General features: G+C 45.3%; 1 protein-coding gene across 1 annotated transcript in view; it reads left to right on the top strand.

The window, feature by feature from the left end:
* Positions 1–15879, top strand: part of CARD11 (caspase recruitment domain family member 11) — a 1037045-nt gene that overhangs the window by 204068 nt on the left and 817098 nt on the right. Inside the window, exon 3 of the mRNA XM_063430219.1 lies at positions 985–1122. Coding sequence (XP_063286289.1) covers positions 985–1122 — 138 coding nt within the window. The remainder of the gene's footprint in view (positions 1–984; positions 1123–15879) is intronic.

Here is a 15879-nt window from a genome sequence, read left to right as displayed (position 1 = left end):
GTTATTGTTTTAGATCCAAGACCAGAACGACATTTCCATTGGCAACATACACAATGAACAGGTGCATGATAGAAATACAGATAACCTGAACATATTCCACACTTCTAACACTTCCTAAAGAGCTCTCCTCACTTATAACCCACCTTCAAGGTTCCTCCATTGAATGCAGAAAGTTTGATTTGTCTCTTTGTACAGTTCTAATGTTTATGCAGGTGTGCAATGGTAAAGTCTGAAACAAGATGGAGTCAAAATTCCACTCACAGGGTAAAGGGAAAGTTTATATCAGAGTTAGATTGCATAGGGTGTTGGGAGATTTGAAAGCTTTAGATGAGTCATAATTGTGCTTGGATTATTGTCCATGCACCACATGCAAGGCATTTCAAGTGTGAAATGCTGTTAATGGGCAAATGGGAAATTATCTCTTCCACTTCCTTTCCAGTCTCACACAGTGGGGGAGCTGATATTACAATGCTTTTTAAACCATCTATAGCTGTTCTTGCAGTTATGCTATTAAGCATATAAGGCTGACTTGACTAATAGTGACATTGGCAAAGGTTCTTGTTATTTATCTCACACCATGAGCTCAAAAAGTACATTAGAAATGCTGAAAACAGATGCACCTTCTCTGCCAAATGGAAAATATGGCCCTGGATTCGGGGTATCTTTTAAAAACACCCCATTTGCTAGGGTTTAGACTCTCACATGATATCTGACATTGCCCATTGGATTTGTGTTGGACAAGCAAATCCTAGACATCCAAAAGGATAGGCCTATGTATTGCAGTTTGAGTAGCAGCATCAGGTGATGGAGTCAAATTCTGGGTGACATGCATTCTAAGAATACTATTATTTCTCTCTGTTAAGATTGACTGCAATGTTTGGTTCTCCCTTTTTAACGGTAGAATAAGATACACATTGATACAAAAACTGTGAAATAGTTGACAAAAAAGGAAATTAATATTTTGTACCTGATTTTTTTTTTCAGGACGCCTTTTGGATATTCTCCATACAAAAGGCCAGAGAGGTTACATTGTTTTCCTGGAAAGCCTTGAGTTCTACTACCCTGAACTATATAAGCTGGTTACTGGTAAAGAACCAACAAGAAGGTTCTCTACAATAGTTGGTAAGTGAAGCAAGGAATGAACAATAAATTAACTACTGATGTTAAACTTTCATTAATTGAAGATAAAAAAAATATAATACTATTATCGCAATGGAACTCATACGCTTTCCAAATGTTATCTACAAACATTCCTATAGACTTTAGTGGTGACTTCTGTATATAAATCACTTGTTAACTATTCTAACATTATTAGATCATTTGGAAAGCTTATTAAATTGAGTCCTCAGTTAGGAAATCTAATCAGACACCGCATTAGTACAATATGAAACATTGACCTTGATGTAATATTGTTGGAGAAGCTTTCCAAATAGATATGTGCAATTTGTTTAGTTCCGAATGTACATTCATACGAATTTCATGCCATTCAGACATTCGGATGCTTCTGAATGTCCAAAGTGCCGAAGTTCGGAAGTGATTCGGATTTCTAAAAAGTGGCAAAACAAGAGAGAGGAAGGGAAAATTACGTGAATGATGACAGGAATCTTGACCAATAAGCTAATTCCTTTTGTGCAATGTAATGCTTGCTTGGTTTCACTATTCCCTGTCCAATGAAATGAGCAAATTTTTGTGATTGATATTAGACTACAGCCAATTAATGGTGATTTTGTCACTGACACTTGAAGGCACACAGAGTCATTGAGGTGGGATAGTATATAAATCAGGCTGTCAGGGTGTTGGCTTGCATTCATGTGACCAGTAGACATGTGCAATTTGTTTCGCTCCAAATGTACATACGTGCGAATTTCATGCCATTCATACATTCGGATGCTTACAAATGTCTGAAGCGCCGAAGTGATGAAGTTCAGCAGTTCCGAAATGCCGAACCAAATGCCATTGCTACAAATTGTCGAAGCAGACTAATTGTTTTATTTTAAAAATACAAATACGGAGTCTAAGCGCGTGAACCAGAAATTACCAAGTAACTCAAAAACACCCGTGTGGTAACCTCTCTATCAACACTAAAATCAAACAAAATATATACATACAAAATAGGTAATTTGCCTGCAGAAGTATTACTGGGCCCCATGACTTCTGCCTATGCTCCAGCATACAACAATGAAGTGAATCCAGGGACTACCCGAGCACAAGCCCAGACGCAGCGAGAACCCTCACCAGTGCGGGAGACACAGGTAAGACTTACCCCGACCTGGACTGACACTTTAGGTCCCATCCCCTGGGACACTCCAGCTACTTTTGAGACCGAGTCTAAGTCCGACCCGACCTTGCAAAAATACAGAGAAAGGGCAGAGACCGGAGGTGGCGGGCTAGATAATGAAACCTTCTTATTGGAAAAAGGGAAGCTGTATCGCTTGACTGAGAAAAAGGGACAGCATAGACGACAGCTGGTAGTGCCCCACAAATACCACCAGGAGATACTGAAGGTAGGACACGACATTCTGTTAGCAGGTCACCTAGTTGTGACCCGCACACTACACCGCAACACTCACACGTTTTTTTGGTCAGGGGTACACGCTGATGTCCGAATCTATTGTAATGCATGCGATGTGTGTCAGCGAGTAGGGAGGAGAGGCGACCACCCTAAGGCACACCTGGTGAATATGCCCATTGTAGAGGAGCCATTCAGCAGGGTTGCCATAGACTTAGTAGGGCCACTGGCTACCCCTAGTCCCTCCGGTAAGTGATACATTCTTACCATAGTGGACTACGCTACCAGGTACCCAGAGGCTGTAGCCCTATCTAACACTCAAGAGGATACGGTAGGTAATGCGCTGGTTCAGGTGTTCTCTCGGGTAGGATTCCCAAAAGAAATCCTGTCTGACTGAGGCACCCAGTTTACAGCCGAATTAACGCAGCAGCTCTGGCAAGTCTGCAAGATTAAGTCCCTCCTGAGCTCCCCCTATCACCCACAGATGAATGGGCTTTGTGAGAGGTTCAACGGGACCCTCAAACAAATTCTCAAAACGTTCACCCAGGTGTACAGAGAATGGGAATGTTTTCTGCCACATCTCCTATTTGCCTATCGGGAGGTGCCCCAGGAAACGACAGGGTTCTCTCCCTTCGAGTTGTTATACGGGCGCACGGTACGGGGACCCCTAAACCTGATACGAGAGCACTGGGAGGGAGAGATGGAGACTGACGGTGTCCCCATTGTACCGTATGTGCTGGAACTCTGTGACCGAATGGAGCAATTAGCCAAATCCGTTCAGGCTAACCTCCAGTCGGCCCAGAGGAGACAGAAGGTATGGTATGATCGGGCGGCGCGGAAGAGAATCTTTACCATAGGGCAAAAAGTATTAGTATTTAAGCCGGTTAAGACCGACAAACTCCAAGCCTCCTGGCAGGGCCCCTACCAAGTAGTAGAAAAGAGGGGAGACACCACTTATGTGATAGCTAGCTGCCACGACAACAATCTTAGAAAAACGTTCCATGTAAATATGCTCAAAGAATACTTCGAGCGACCTGAGAACGTGACGTGATGCTGTCCCCCCCACGAAGACCCAGACAGCCTACCCATACCAGACTTAATAGAAAAGAGCCCCCACGCAGACATAGGGACTCAGGTCAAGATAGGAGACCGACTTAGACCCACTGAAAGGGAGCAGCTTAACCAGCTACTTCAAGCCAAAAGCCCAATTTTTTCCCAGAAACCTGGATACACTACCTTAACCACTCACCAGGTGGATACCCCGGTGATAACCCCCTTACGGCAGGCACCTTACCGAATCCCAGAGGCAGTTCGGACAGAAATGAAGAAGGAGATCGCTGAGATACTCCAACTAAGGGTCATTGAGTCTTCCGATAGCCCATGGGCTTCCCCAGTGGTCCTAGTGCCCAAGAAAGATGGGACTACCTGGTTTTGTGTGGACTATCGGAAACTCAATGAGAAAACCGTGACAGACGCTCACCCTATGCCCAGAGTAGACAAGCTATTTGATCGAATAGCCAGGGGAAATTATCTAACCACCATTGACCTCTGCAAGGGTTTTTGGCAAATTCCCCTGGCCCAGGAGGCTATCCCCAAGTCGGCATTCATCACCCCGTTCGGCTTATACCATTTTAAGGTAATGCTGTTCGGTATGAAGAATGCCCCAGCTACATTCCAGCGCTTGGTGGATAGGCTCCTGGATGGCTTCCAGAGTTTTGCTTGCGCATATCTTGACGACATAGAGATTCACAGTGAGTCCTGGGAGGACCACTTAGCTCATGTAGGAATGGTTCTGGATCAGATTCGGGCCACCGGCCTGACCCTGAAACCAGAAAAATGCCACTTTGGGATGGCTGAGGTACATAACCTGGGTCACAGGGTGGGGTGTGGGAAACAGCGACCAGAGCCGGCTAAGATAGAAGCCGTCACCAACTGGCCCACTCCCATCACTAAAACCCAGGTCCTAGCCTTCCCTGGCACTGCAGGGTACTACAGACGGTTTGTACCGGACTACAGCACACTTGCCAATCCATTGACTGACCTGACCAATAAAAACTTACCCAGACAGGTCCGGTGGTCTCCCAGTGTGAAACGGCTTTTCAGGCTCTCAAACATGCACTTGTTAACGCGGCCCCAGCCCTTAACAAACGTTTTATCGTCCATACAGATGCTTCCATGTTCGGGCTGGGAGCTGTCCTCAGCTAAGTAGGCGAAGACTGAGGAGAGCACCCGGTTGCCTACATCAGCCGTAAGCTCCTGCCATGCGAAGTCAGCTATGCCGTAGTAGAGAAGGAGTGTTTGGCTCTGGTGTGGGCACTAAAGAAACTGACTCCCTATTTGTATGGACAAGAGTTCACTATGGTTACAGACCATAACCCGTTGGTGTGGCTAAACCGGGTCTCTGGGGATAATGGCAGAATCTTACGGTGGAGTTTGTCTCTGCAACCTTTTAACTTCACCATTACCTACCGACCTGGAAAACAGAATGGCAACGCCGACGGGTTGTCCAGACAAACAGACCTCAGCTCAGCATAACCATCAGTCTGGTCAGCCTTAGTCTGCACTGTTACAAACCCGTTACAGAAAGGCATAATGTTATTTCTTTGTTATAATATTGCTTCGGTACTTGAATCCTGTACCCAACTCACGAACGGATTACTTGCACCGATTCCTTAAACGAATAACGGTCCCTGGCGTGTGCCACCACTTAACCCTGGTCATCTTTCAACCAACCGAACGACCGACCACCCTGCGAGGGGAGTTTGTTACCACTTGATCGTCCAGAGAGTTGAGGTCTGTGGTTAACCGCAGGTTAATTGACGGCCTCCAGACATTCTCGTTCGTGCCTTATCTCCCGATAGTCTAACTACCGAAAGGGTTGCGAACGGGGACCACCTACAGCCTGGCGTGTGGCCTCAATTAGAATGTTGAGTGTTGCGGTTAACTGCAGGTTAAGTACCCCCTTAACGGCGGTCTACGTTTGTCTCCCGAACAGCTGAAACATCCAGCCAGAGAGCGGGGATTCGTGCACAACTATGGCCGTTACTCGTTCCACGAGTTTGATGCCGAGGTCCGCTGCCTATTGACTCACTCAAAAACATGGCCGCCATCTCAAGCTCGGGACCAAATATGCGAACGGACTTTGTAATGAAGAAATCAAGCATATGGTTCGTGGGTTTGGGGCGACCTGGGCTACAGAAGGAATGGTGGAAGTACCAAATTATAGCTGAAAATGTTGAAGTTATATATTTTTAACCTGTTTTTCATGTGTAATAAAAACTTATTTTTGGCGCTTGGAGATAATTGTATTGTCATAGTCGTTGGATTCATTATCTCCAAGCTGGGCGGTAACAAATTCAAACGATGCATTTTATTCTGATTGGTTAATCCCTTGTATTATTCCTGTATCCCATCAGGTCCAGAGGGGGCTGTCCCTGGACCTGAGATTTTGCATAAATACCGATCCCTGTGTGCCATTAAAGTCAGTTTGTTAAGACACTCACCGCTGAAATAGATGAAACCGCCGTTTAGCCGATAATCCCTTTTTGTAGAAATGCAGGCTTTACACAGCCGACCGCCAAACTCCCGAACCGAGTGCAAGGGAATGCGGTAACTCACAAACATAAAATCAGCCGAACTCCTTTCACGGCTAAAATAGACAAAATGCGCTTTCCAAGTAATAATTCCCCCCCACAAACGGGTCAAACAGGATTCTGTTTAATGGGGGCTACCTGCCCGGTATTTATGCAGGTCTCCCACCTGGTGGACACTCCCCTAGGGGACCAGATAGAAGACTGTAACACATATTGGACAGTAGCCAATCGCAGTGGCTTAGGTATAGGCACTCTTTACACACATAAATCCCTCCTCTCTATCTTGGAGATAATTGGGAAGAAACCTGGATCTGAGTGCACATTTCTACCGAATAGCACTCAGATCCAATGTACACAGTTCAATCGCCATGGAGTCAAAGTCTCTTACAAGTCTTTCGGTATACGATTGACTCCATGGGACGGCTACCTGGGCGAAGTCCATACGTACGTTACAAACTCCCGAACGGACCGGTGTTCGTATGCCTCGACGAAATAGAAGGCGGGCGGTAGTTTTCAGCGGTGTTCGGTAGATAAAGTGTCCGTTTTTAGTTCCATAGAATACTCGCCGAACACCGCTGATCCTTCTTGTGTTCCAAAATGGCCGCCGCCTCGTGGTCGGCATACGAACGACGACCACCCATACGAATAGAATAGAGAGGTGTCTGCGGTTAACCACAACGTTCTAATTGGGGCCAAGAGGTTAACCAGCAGCACACTCCTCTCCTGGGTGGCCGTCCGTTCGGTAGTTTCAATCGGTATTTAGTGAAACACATGAACAGGGGCATACGGACAGGAAATCAAACGAAATAAAGGCAAACAGACGAACCAGCAATCTTAGGCTGTACAGATGGATCTGTCACACAGTTCTTGTTTGACCTTCAAATCCCAGCCTCGACTTGTTTTGTGGGGAAAAGAGTATCCTAGCTGTACCATAGCTATTGGGATTGTTCTACCTTTACAGGATTCCTTTGGTCGTCCAGCTGAAGCGGCGTCTTCTCTCTCTCCAAACCGGGATCCAGATCATCCAAGCGGTCCAGCTTCTAGGTAGCCTGGAGGTAACTGTAACATTTGTTACTTAGACATTAATTAAATAGTGCATGGTATATAAGAATAGTTAAAACAATAGGGTTAAAGTGAAAAAAATTGCAATGTTTAGGCAAAAATAGCCAGTGAAAAAGAGTGATTTTTGAAAGTTTTCCATTTTGCCATTTGTTTTTTCTTCATTTTAAGACATGAAATGCACTATGCACAAGACATATGCAAAGGTAAATTACAAAAACTAGAAAGTACAGGGTGCCACAGTCACTATGCTGGTAATACAATCAATGGGGGTTAAAAAGGAATAAAGTGATTAGGTAAAAAAAGCAAAATGTATTGATAAAAACATATAAACAATCTCAGCACAAAATATGTGCAAAGTATGAAGAATATAAAAGCCACAATAGGCTAAGGACCCATAAGTATAGCAGCTCAATATAACATGGTGCTGTGCTAAGTCAAAAAGTGCAAATGCTCCCCTACCCCCCTCCCCAACCCAGGTTGCAACAAACGTGAATGCATACGGCAGCTCGCCGTCCTCAACTATGAACCTCAGCCCCACCACTACTTATCTATAGCCGCGCAACGCATATCGTCGCTGCCTTCCCGCAGCCCACTACTGCACCACCTGATACCAACTGAAACCTCATTTCAATTAAGATTAGGCCTAAACTTCACTTCCAACACACCCCATAATGAAGATATACTCCCATAATGTTCGGGGACTAAATTCTCCCCACAAACGCCAAATGCTATTATCTGAACTGAAGAAACAAGACGCTGATGTGGTATGTCTCCAGGAGACCCACTTCCAAAGATTGAAAATGCCATCCCTTGGCCTTAAGCAATTCCCCCACCAATACCACTCCACCTATAGCCATAAAGCCAGAGGAGTCAGCATCTTAGTGAATAGATCGCTAGCATTCGAACTCATTAAAATAATCAAGGATAGTAATGGCCGATACCTAATTCTGATATGCAATCTCAATAACGTCACATATACCATAGTGAACATTTATGCTCCGAACGACAACCAGAGACAGTTCCTGCAGAGCCTCCTGACCAAAGTAAGCAATATACAACAAGGTACACTACTCTACTGCGGGGATACTAATCACATCCTAGATCCCGATATGGACACAACACTACACATGACTACACCCAGATCAAAATCCCTCACATCTGCTTGTGCATTATTTAATAAACTTCTAACCCAACACAACCTTTATGACGTGTGGCGCACACTCCATCCTGGGGAAAAGGATTACACATACTATTCCCACGTACACAACACTCATTCTAGGATAGACCACTTCTTTGTAACAGGCCCTACCTTACCACAAACGCATGGGTGCACACACGGAGACATCACATGGTCAGACCATGCCCCAGTGATATTGCTTCTCGATGATGCCTTCTCCTACAAAGGGAAAGGGTCCTGGAGAATGAACAACTCGCTTCTCTACGACCAAAAAATTACCTCCACGCTTAACCAAGAGCTTACACACTACTTCGCCACGAACACAGACCCCCAGATTACGGCCCCAACCCTGTGGCAAGCACATAAACCTGTGATACGGGGACTGCTGATCCGCAGGGCTTCATATCTCAACAAACAAAAGCGGGCAGCACTTATGACACTACTAAGGGAACTCAGAGACACTACCCAAACCTACTACCAAACAAAGCAACAGGACCTCCTCACTCGCATCCAGGCACTAACTGCTAGAATCAATGAACAGAACTTCCAAAAAACAGCGCATACCTTGCAAAAGTTTAAAATGACCCACTATGCGCAAGGGAATAAGGCTAGCAAACTCCTGGCCAATATGCTGCGAAAACGACAATCCAACGCCAAAATCCCATACATTCTCTCCAAAACTAACCAAAAACTTTGGAACCCACAAGACATGAACAAAGAACTAGTTACCTTTTACAACGCCCTGTACAATTTAAAAACCGACCCGACTCTATACCAGCCAACCACGACGGAAATCGAAGAGTATTTGAAGCAAATACCGTTACCGACCCTGACACCTAACCAGAAAGACACCTTATCCGCACAAATTACAACAGAAGAGATTGCAACCGTTATCTCCCGACTACCCACTGGGAAGTCCCCAGGGCCAGATGGCCTGACGAATTATTACTATAAAACCTTCGCAACTACACTCATCCCGCACATACAACACGCTTTCCAACATATAATCGAAACGGGAACAATGCCAAAAGAAATGCTTATGGCCCATGTGGCCACTTTACCCAAACCAGGAAAAATCCCAGACAAAGGTCAAAATCTACGCCCCATATCACTTCTAAATACAGATATCAAACTTTTAGCTAAAATTTATTCCAACAGGCTAGGCCCAATGCTCCCCACAATAGTACACGAAGATCAAGTAGGATTCATAAAAGGTAGACAGGGCACGGATGGCACCAGAAAAGTATTAGACCTCATATATCATCTACAAAAACAGAAACAGGGAGGTCTCTTCCTATCACTGGATGCTGAAAAGGCCTTTGATCGGTTAAACTGGGACTTCCTCCGTGCCACGCTAGAGAAATTTGGATTCCCCACTGAATTCATGAATACCCTGCTGGCACTCTACAGCAACCCCACTGCAAGAATAACCAACGCAGGGTTCCTGTCTGATCCGTTTAACATCACGAATGGCACCAGACAGGGATGCCCCCTCTCCCCCCTTTTATATGTCTTAGCACTCGAACCCCTCACGACACTCATTAGACAACAACCTTTAATTACGGGAATCAAAACACACACTAGGGAACACAAACTCACACTGTTTGCGGATGACGTCCTCATGACACTCCAGAACCCAGACGAATCCCTGCCGCATTTTCACTCCATACTGGACAATTACAGTAAAATGTCCTATTACAAATTGAACATATCCAAAACGCAAGCCCTAAGCAGGGGATTACCTCAGGAGACAGCGCACAGACTAAAACACACATACCACTATGACTGGAGAAATGACTACATCACCTTTTTAGGCATACGTTTTACCAAATCACAGTCCACGTTATTCAGCGCCAACTACGGCAAACTGAGTATAGATATAAAACAACAATTACAAGAATGGAAGTCAGCTTTCATATCATGGTCAGGCCGCATAGCGGCAGTTAAGATGATAATACTCCCCAAACTATTATATCTCTTCAGGTCCCTAATGATCCATGTTCCCTCCATCTATTTCACCACATTACAACGCTGGGTGACCAGATTTGTATGGAATGACAAAAGGGCGCGAGTAGCCCTGAAAATTATGCACATGCCACTGAAAAACGGAGGCATGAACTTGCCAAATTTCAAACAATACTACCATGCTGCAATACTTGGCAGTTTAGTACAAGCTAGACCAGGGGCACTTGAGCCTCAATGGAAACTCTTAGAAGCGGAATGGGCTGGGAATGCTAGTACGGATAGTTTAGTGTGGCTCCCGTCACAAGATAGACCACAAAACTTGAATTGCCTCCCAACCACTTTGCTGTCCCTAAAAATCTGGGAAAAACACAGAGCCAATCTTACAAACGGCTCATTGATATCTACAGTTATACCACTTAAAACACTCCAGCTACTTATAACAGATTTCAACTATAGAATCTGGGAAAGACACGGAATATACATCCTGCACCAGATGCTTGATAATCAAAGTTTAAAAACTTTTAACACACTCACAAAAACCCATGGCTTACCAACAACAGCACATTACTCATACCGTCAAATAGCCTCGTGGTTCCACACACAATGTCAAAAGAAAAAAATAGTCCTCAAGAAACAACAATTAACGGACTTCGAAACTATGTACGCAGGTATCAGACCACCCTCAAAAACCATATCCTCTATCTATACAGCTCTACCTGTGAAAACAGCTCTGAACGAACATAGCTTCACTAAAGCGTGGGAAAAAGAGATTCACAAAGAATTCACAGAACATGAATGGGAACGTATGTTCCTAACCCCCAAAACTTTCTCCCTCTGTTCGAAACATATAGAATTGGCCAAGAAACTCTTGTACAGGTGGTATTTAACACCAGTACGACTGCATAAGTATAACCCCAAGATCTCACAAATATGTTGGAGATGTAAACAGGGCATAGGAACGATGGCACACATATGGTGGACATGCCCAGTCCTGAAACAGTACTGGGAAGACATAGCAATACTTATTAAAAATTGTACAGGGAAAATACTGCCTCATAAACTGGAACACTACGTTCTCTTTGACATCCCAGAATCGATACCTAAACCAGATAGATATCTCATGTTTCATATAAATATAGTGGCTTTGGGGGCCCTAGCAAGGAGCTGGCTCTCGCAAACAATACCCACCATCCCCATGTGTAAGAACCTTATAAGCCAATCCAGCCGCTTTGAAATCATAATGAGACGACAAAACACTCCTCCCAACAAAAATCACAAGCATTACAGGAAATATTGGGAAATAGCCTGGGAAAAATGGGATAAGCACACCGAGATGTGCCAAAACACGGATTGCCCCAAGGGCGAATCAGTGAACACAACATCAGCGCACAACGGCCTTGCTACTACACATAAATTGCAGGATTTGAAGTAACTGTGTCACACACTTAAGCTAAGGACTAGACCCTCTACAACCAATCTCAGCTGCACCACACTACGCTATATCGTATAGAGGAATACGGCTTATATAGGCACAGTAACTTGTTTGTACTGTTACCTTCACACAGCTGTGATAACCTTTGCCAACACTAGACCCAAACGAGACTGTAATACAAGTGTACTGTATTTATGCAATTAACAGAAGTGATTCTGTAACGTCTATAATGTACATGCAACCCCCCCTTTGTTTCCCCTTCCCCCCCTATTCTTCTTTCTGTACCCCTATACCTTTGAAAAATGACAAAACAATAAAAATTGTCAAATTATAAAAAAAAAAAAAGTGCAAATGCTAGAGTGCAAAGCAAACAAAGTGAGAGAGCATAAAGCCAATCACTAATATAAGTGAACTACACTCAGCCAAACACAAATACTGCACAAGCAATATATGTAACCAGTGCACATGTAAATGAGAAACCGCTGATACCAAATTGCTAGGTCCCAGGTTGTGCTCAACGCGTTTCGTCTGTGTGACTTCCTCAGGAGATTCTTCTTTCTTCAAATCTTTCTCTCCTTTTTAAATCTGTCGGTCCGTCCAGCCACTTCCGTAATCGCGCATGCGCACGTCTCGTCACGCGCGTCGGCATACGTCATGACCGCACATGCGTGACCACGCTGGAACGCAAAATAACTTTATTGGTCCTATACGCATCCGCATTATGAACGCCCTACATCAAAAGCGTTCATACTTAATGCGGTCTGTGTGTACAGACCTACCTAACTCTCAGCTATATTGGCTTTTATGGATTGATTTTGTATTAATCCCTTTCTCTTTTTTATGTCTTATTATTATTTTTTATTTTATTTTATTTTATTGTATTTCAGCTTTTATCTGGATTGGTTTTTATTGATTTTTCCTCCTGTTCATTTTAATATATTTCTTACTATATGCTATTTATAAGCATTTTTTCTGAATATTTAGATGTTCTATGCCTCCACTGTTTAATACCATTTGTTTACAAGTATGTATATTTGCTATTGTGCAACTATATATATGTATTATACTCAATTTTGTGATTGATATACCCCTATTGTTGATATTGATATTTATATCCCTCTAGTCCGCTGATGTATGGTTAGACTGTTACTATTATGTATAGATAACCATGAATATATGGCATTACTCAAAACTTATTTTGGCCCAGAATTTCCCAAGATATGAGGTGCTATTGCCAGACGTGATTTAGCCGAATAGCGGGAGACCTGATGGGACCCTTAGCTAAGCATAGCCCCTCCGGCAAGAAATATATCTTGATGGTGGTGGACTACGCTACCAGGTATCCAGAGGCAGTGGCGCTGACCAACATCCATGCGGAAACGGTCGCAGAGGCGAATCTTCTCCTGCATGGGATTTCCCCAGGAGATAGTGTCGGATCAGGGCACTCAGTTAACCGCAGAGGTCACGCACCACCTCTGGAGGCTCTGCGGCATTAAGCTCCCCTTACCAGACCAATGGTCTCTGCAAACGGTTTAACGGAACATTAAAGCAAAACCTCTGTATGTTTGCAGACACTTGCCAAGACTAAGGGAGATTCATGCCGCACCTCCTGTTCACTTAACCGGAGGTGCCACAGGAGTCCACAGGGATCTCCCCGTACGAGTTACTCTTTTGGAGGTAGGTGAGGGGGCCCTTAGATCTTATCTGGGAGCACTGGGAGGGGAATATTAGCCAGGGTGGGACCCCCATTGTTCTGAATGTGCTGGAGTTCCGTGACCGTCTGCAGGAATTGACTAGGTCTGTCTGAGAGAACCTCCAGGGAGCGCCGAGCTACCAGCGCACATGGTACAATCAAGGCGCCAGGGACTGTAGCTTTCGGGTAGGGCAAAAAGTTCTAATTTTAAAACCTGTCCAGAATGACAAGATACAGACGGCCCTGCAGGGCCCATACCAAGTGGTGGAGATAAAGTACGAGACCACTTATGTGATCAGCCCTTGCTCTGGAGCGCGATGCATGCTCCATGGGAACATGCTGAAGCACTAACATGAGCGAGCAGAGGAGGTGGCAGCAATCTGTGTCCCTGCCTCTTAGGACTTCGACAACCTTCCCCTGCCCGACCTCCTAGGGGACAGGAGTCAATCAGATGAGATAGAGGAGGTCAAATTGGGAGACTGGTTGAGCACTCAGGAGTGATCCGAGGTACAGCAGCTATTAGAGGAGAAGAAAGCCACCTTCTCCAATGGGTACAGTCCTTTGGCTACTCACTGGGTAGAGACACCAGATCAACTCCCATTGCGCCAACCCCCGTACCAAATCCCAGAATCGGTGCGGGAAAGTATGTGGAAGGAGATCCAAGAGATGCTCCAACTGGGGGTTATTGAGTCCTCTGACAGCCCCTGGGCCTCCCAAGTAGTCCTTGTGCTGAAATGGGATGGTACAACCTGTTTCTGCATGGATTACTGGAGGTTGAATGATAAGACCGTGTCAGATGCCTATCCGATGCCTAGGATAGATGACCTCTTAAACTGGATGGCGAGGGGCCAATACCTCACTACAATTGATCTTTGTAAGGGGTATTGGCCCTCGAAGCCATCCAGTCAGCTTTTGTTACCCCATCCGGCATGTAACAATTTAAGGTAATGCCGTTTGGGATGAAAAATGCTCCAGTTACCTTCCAGAAGATGGTGGGCCGGCTCCTAGATGGGTTCCAAGATTATGCCTGCTCATATCTCGATGATATCGCCATGTTTAGTGATACCTGGCAGGAGCACTTGGCCCATGTAGGAGCGGTCCTAGATCGGATCGGGGATGCGGGCTTAACCCTTAAGCCTAGCAAATGTAATATTGGCATGGTCAGGGTACAGTACCTTAGTCACTGAGTGAGATGCGGGCAACAGAAGTCCGAGCCCACTAAGATTGAGGCAGTGGCCCAGTGGCCAACCCCAAGGATGAAGACGCAGGTGTTAGCTTTTCTGGGGACGGCCCTGGCCAAACACATTACCGACCTGACCCGTAAGAGCCTTCCCCCCCAAGTAGTCTGGGCCCTCGAGTGTGAGCAGGCATTCCAACAGTTGAAACAAGCACTTGTAAATGCCCCTGTCATGGCCACCCCAATGCAACTAAACACTTTCTTGTACATACAGACACTTCTATGTTTGCATTGGGAGCAGTACTGAGCCAAGTCAGGCCCGATGGCAGAGAACATCCCATGGCTTACATCAGTCACAACCTGTTACCTCGAGAAGTAAGCTACTCTGCCATCAAAAAGGAATGCCTGGCCATGGTGTGGGCCCTGAAAAAGTTGCAACCCTATTTGTATGGACAGCCCTTCTCTTTGCTCACGGATCACAACACGTTAGTCTGGCTGAACTGTGTGGTGGGGGACAATGCCAGGCAGCTGCGCTTGTGTTTGGCGCTGCAGCCTTTTGACTTTATCATACACTACCGCCCCGAGAAACAAAATGGTAATGCAGATGGGTTGTCCAGACAGACTGAACTTGAAAAATGATCCGTGAGCATCCTTGGATATCCCCAAGCCGATCCGTTGAGGATCAGACTGTGTTTGCCAGCTTACAGGTACGGGGGAGCAGTGTAACGGAATGGATCCACACAAACAACTTTTTTTCCTTTCTGTAACGGACACCTTCCATTGATGGACGCTTCCTAGCTTGCGCCGAGGACCACAAGCACCGCACTGGACACCACAGCCACTGCAGACTCCACAACCGCCGTAGCTTAACTGGAGCCGCGCCGTCTTCCTTCCACCCTGTATGAACCTCCAGCATTCAGGACCGTGTGGGAAAGACCTCTCCTCCAGGGAGAGCGTAACAGGAACAAGAGTTAAGTGATTAAAGCTCAAGGGAGTATGCAGAGCATAGCAATCCCCAGTGTGATATAGCAGTTCCCTCCAATAACGAGACAAGGCTATGTATTGAGGGCCAAGATGATCTCTGATGTTTAATGACAGGGACTCTGCTTTTATGCAGTGCTCCCTGCAAGGGAGTCGCCCACATGCAATTAGGCATTAACCAATCACATATCGGTTACATCCCACATATTCCCTCCCCTCTGCTTGGGAGATAATTGAGTTTCCTACTGTATCTACTCAATTATCTCCAAGCTAAAACTTATAAATTTTTA

This window comes from Pelobates fuscus, chromosome 8 (genome assembly GCF_036172605.1).
Source record: "Pelobates fuscus isolate aPelFus1 chromosome 8, aPelFus1.pri, whole genome shotgun sequence".
Lineage (NCBI taxonomy): Eukaryota > Metazoa > Chordata > Amphibia > Anura > Pelobatidae > Pelobates > Pelobates fuscus.
Note: the sequence above shows the minus strand (reverse complement) of the source record. Positions and strands in the feature narration are given on the sequence as shown.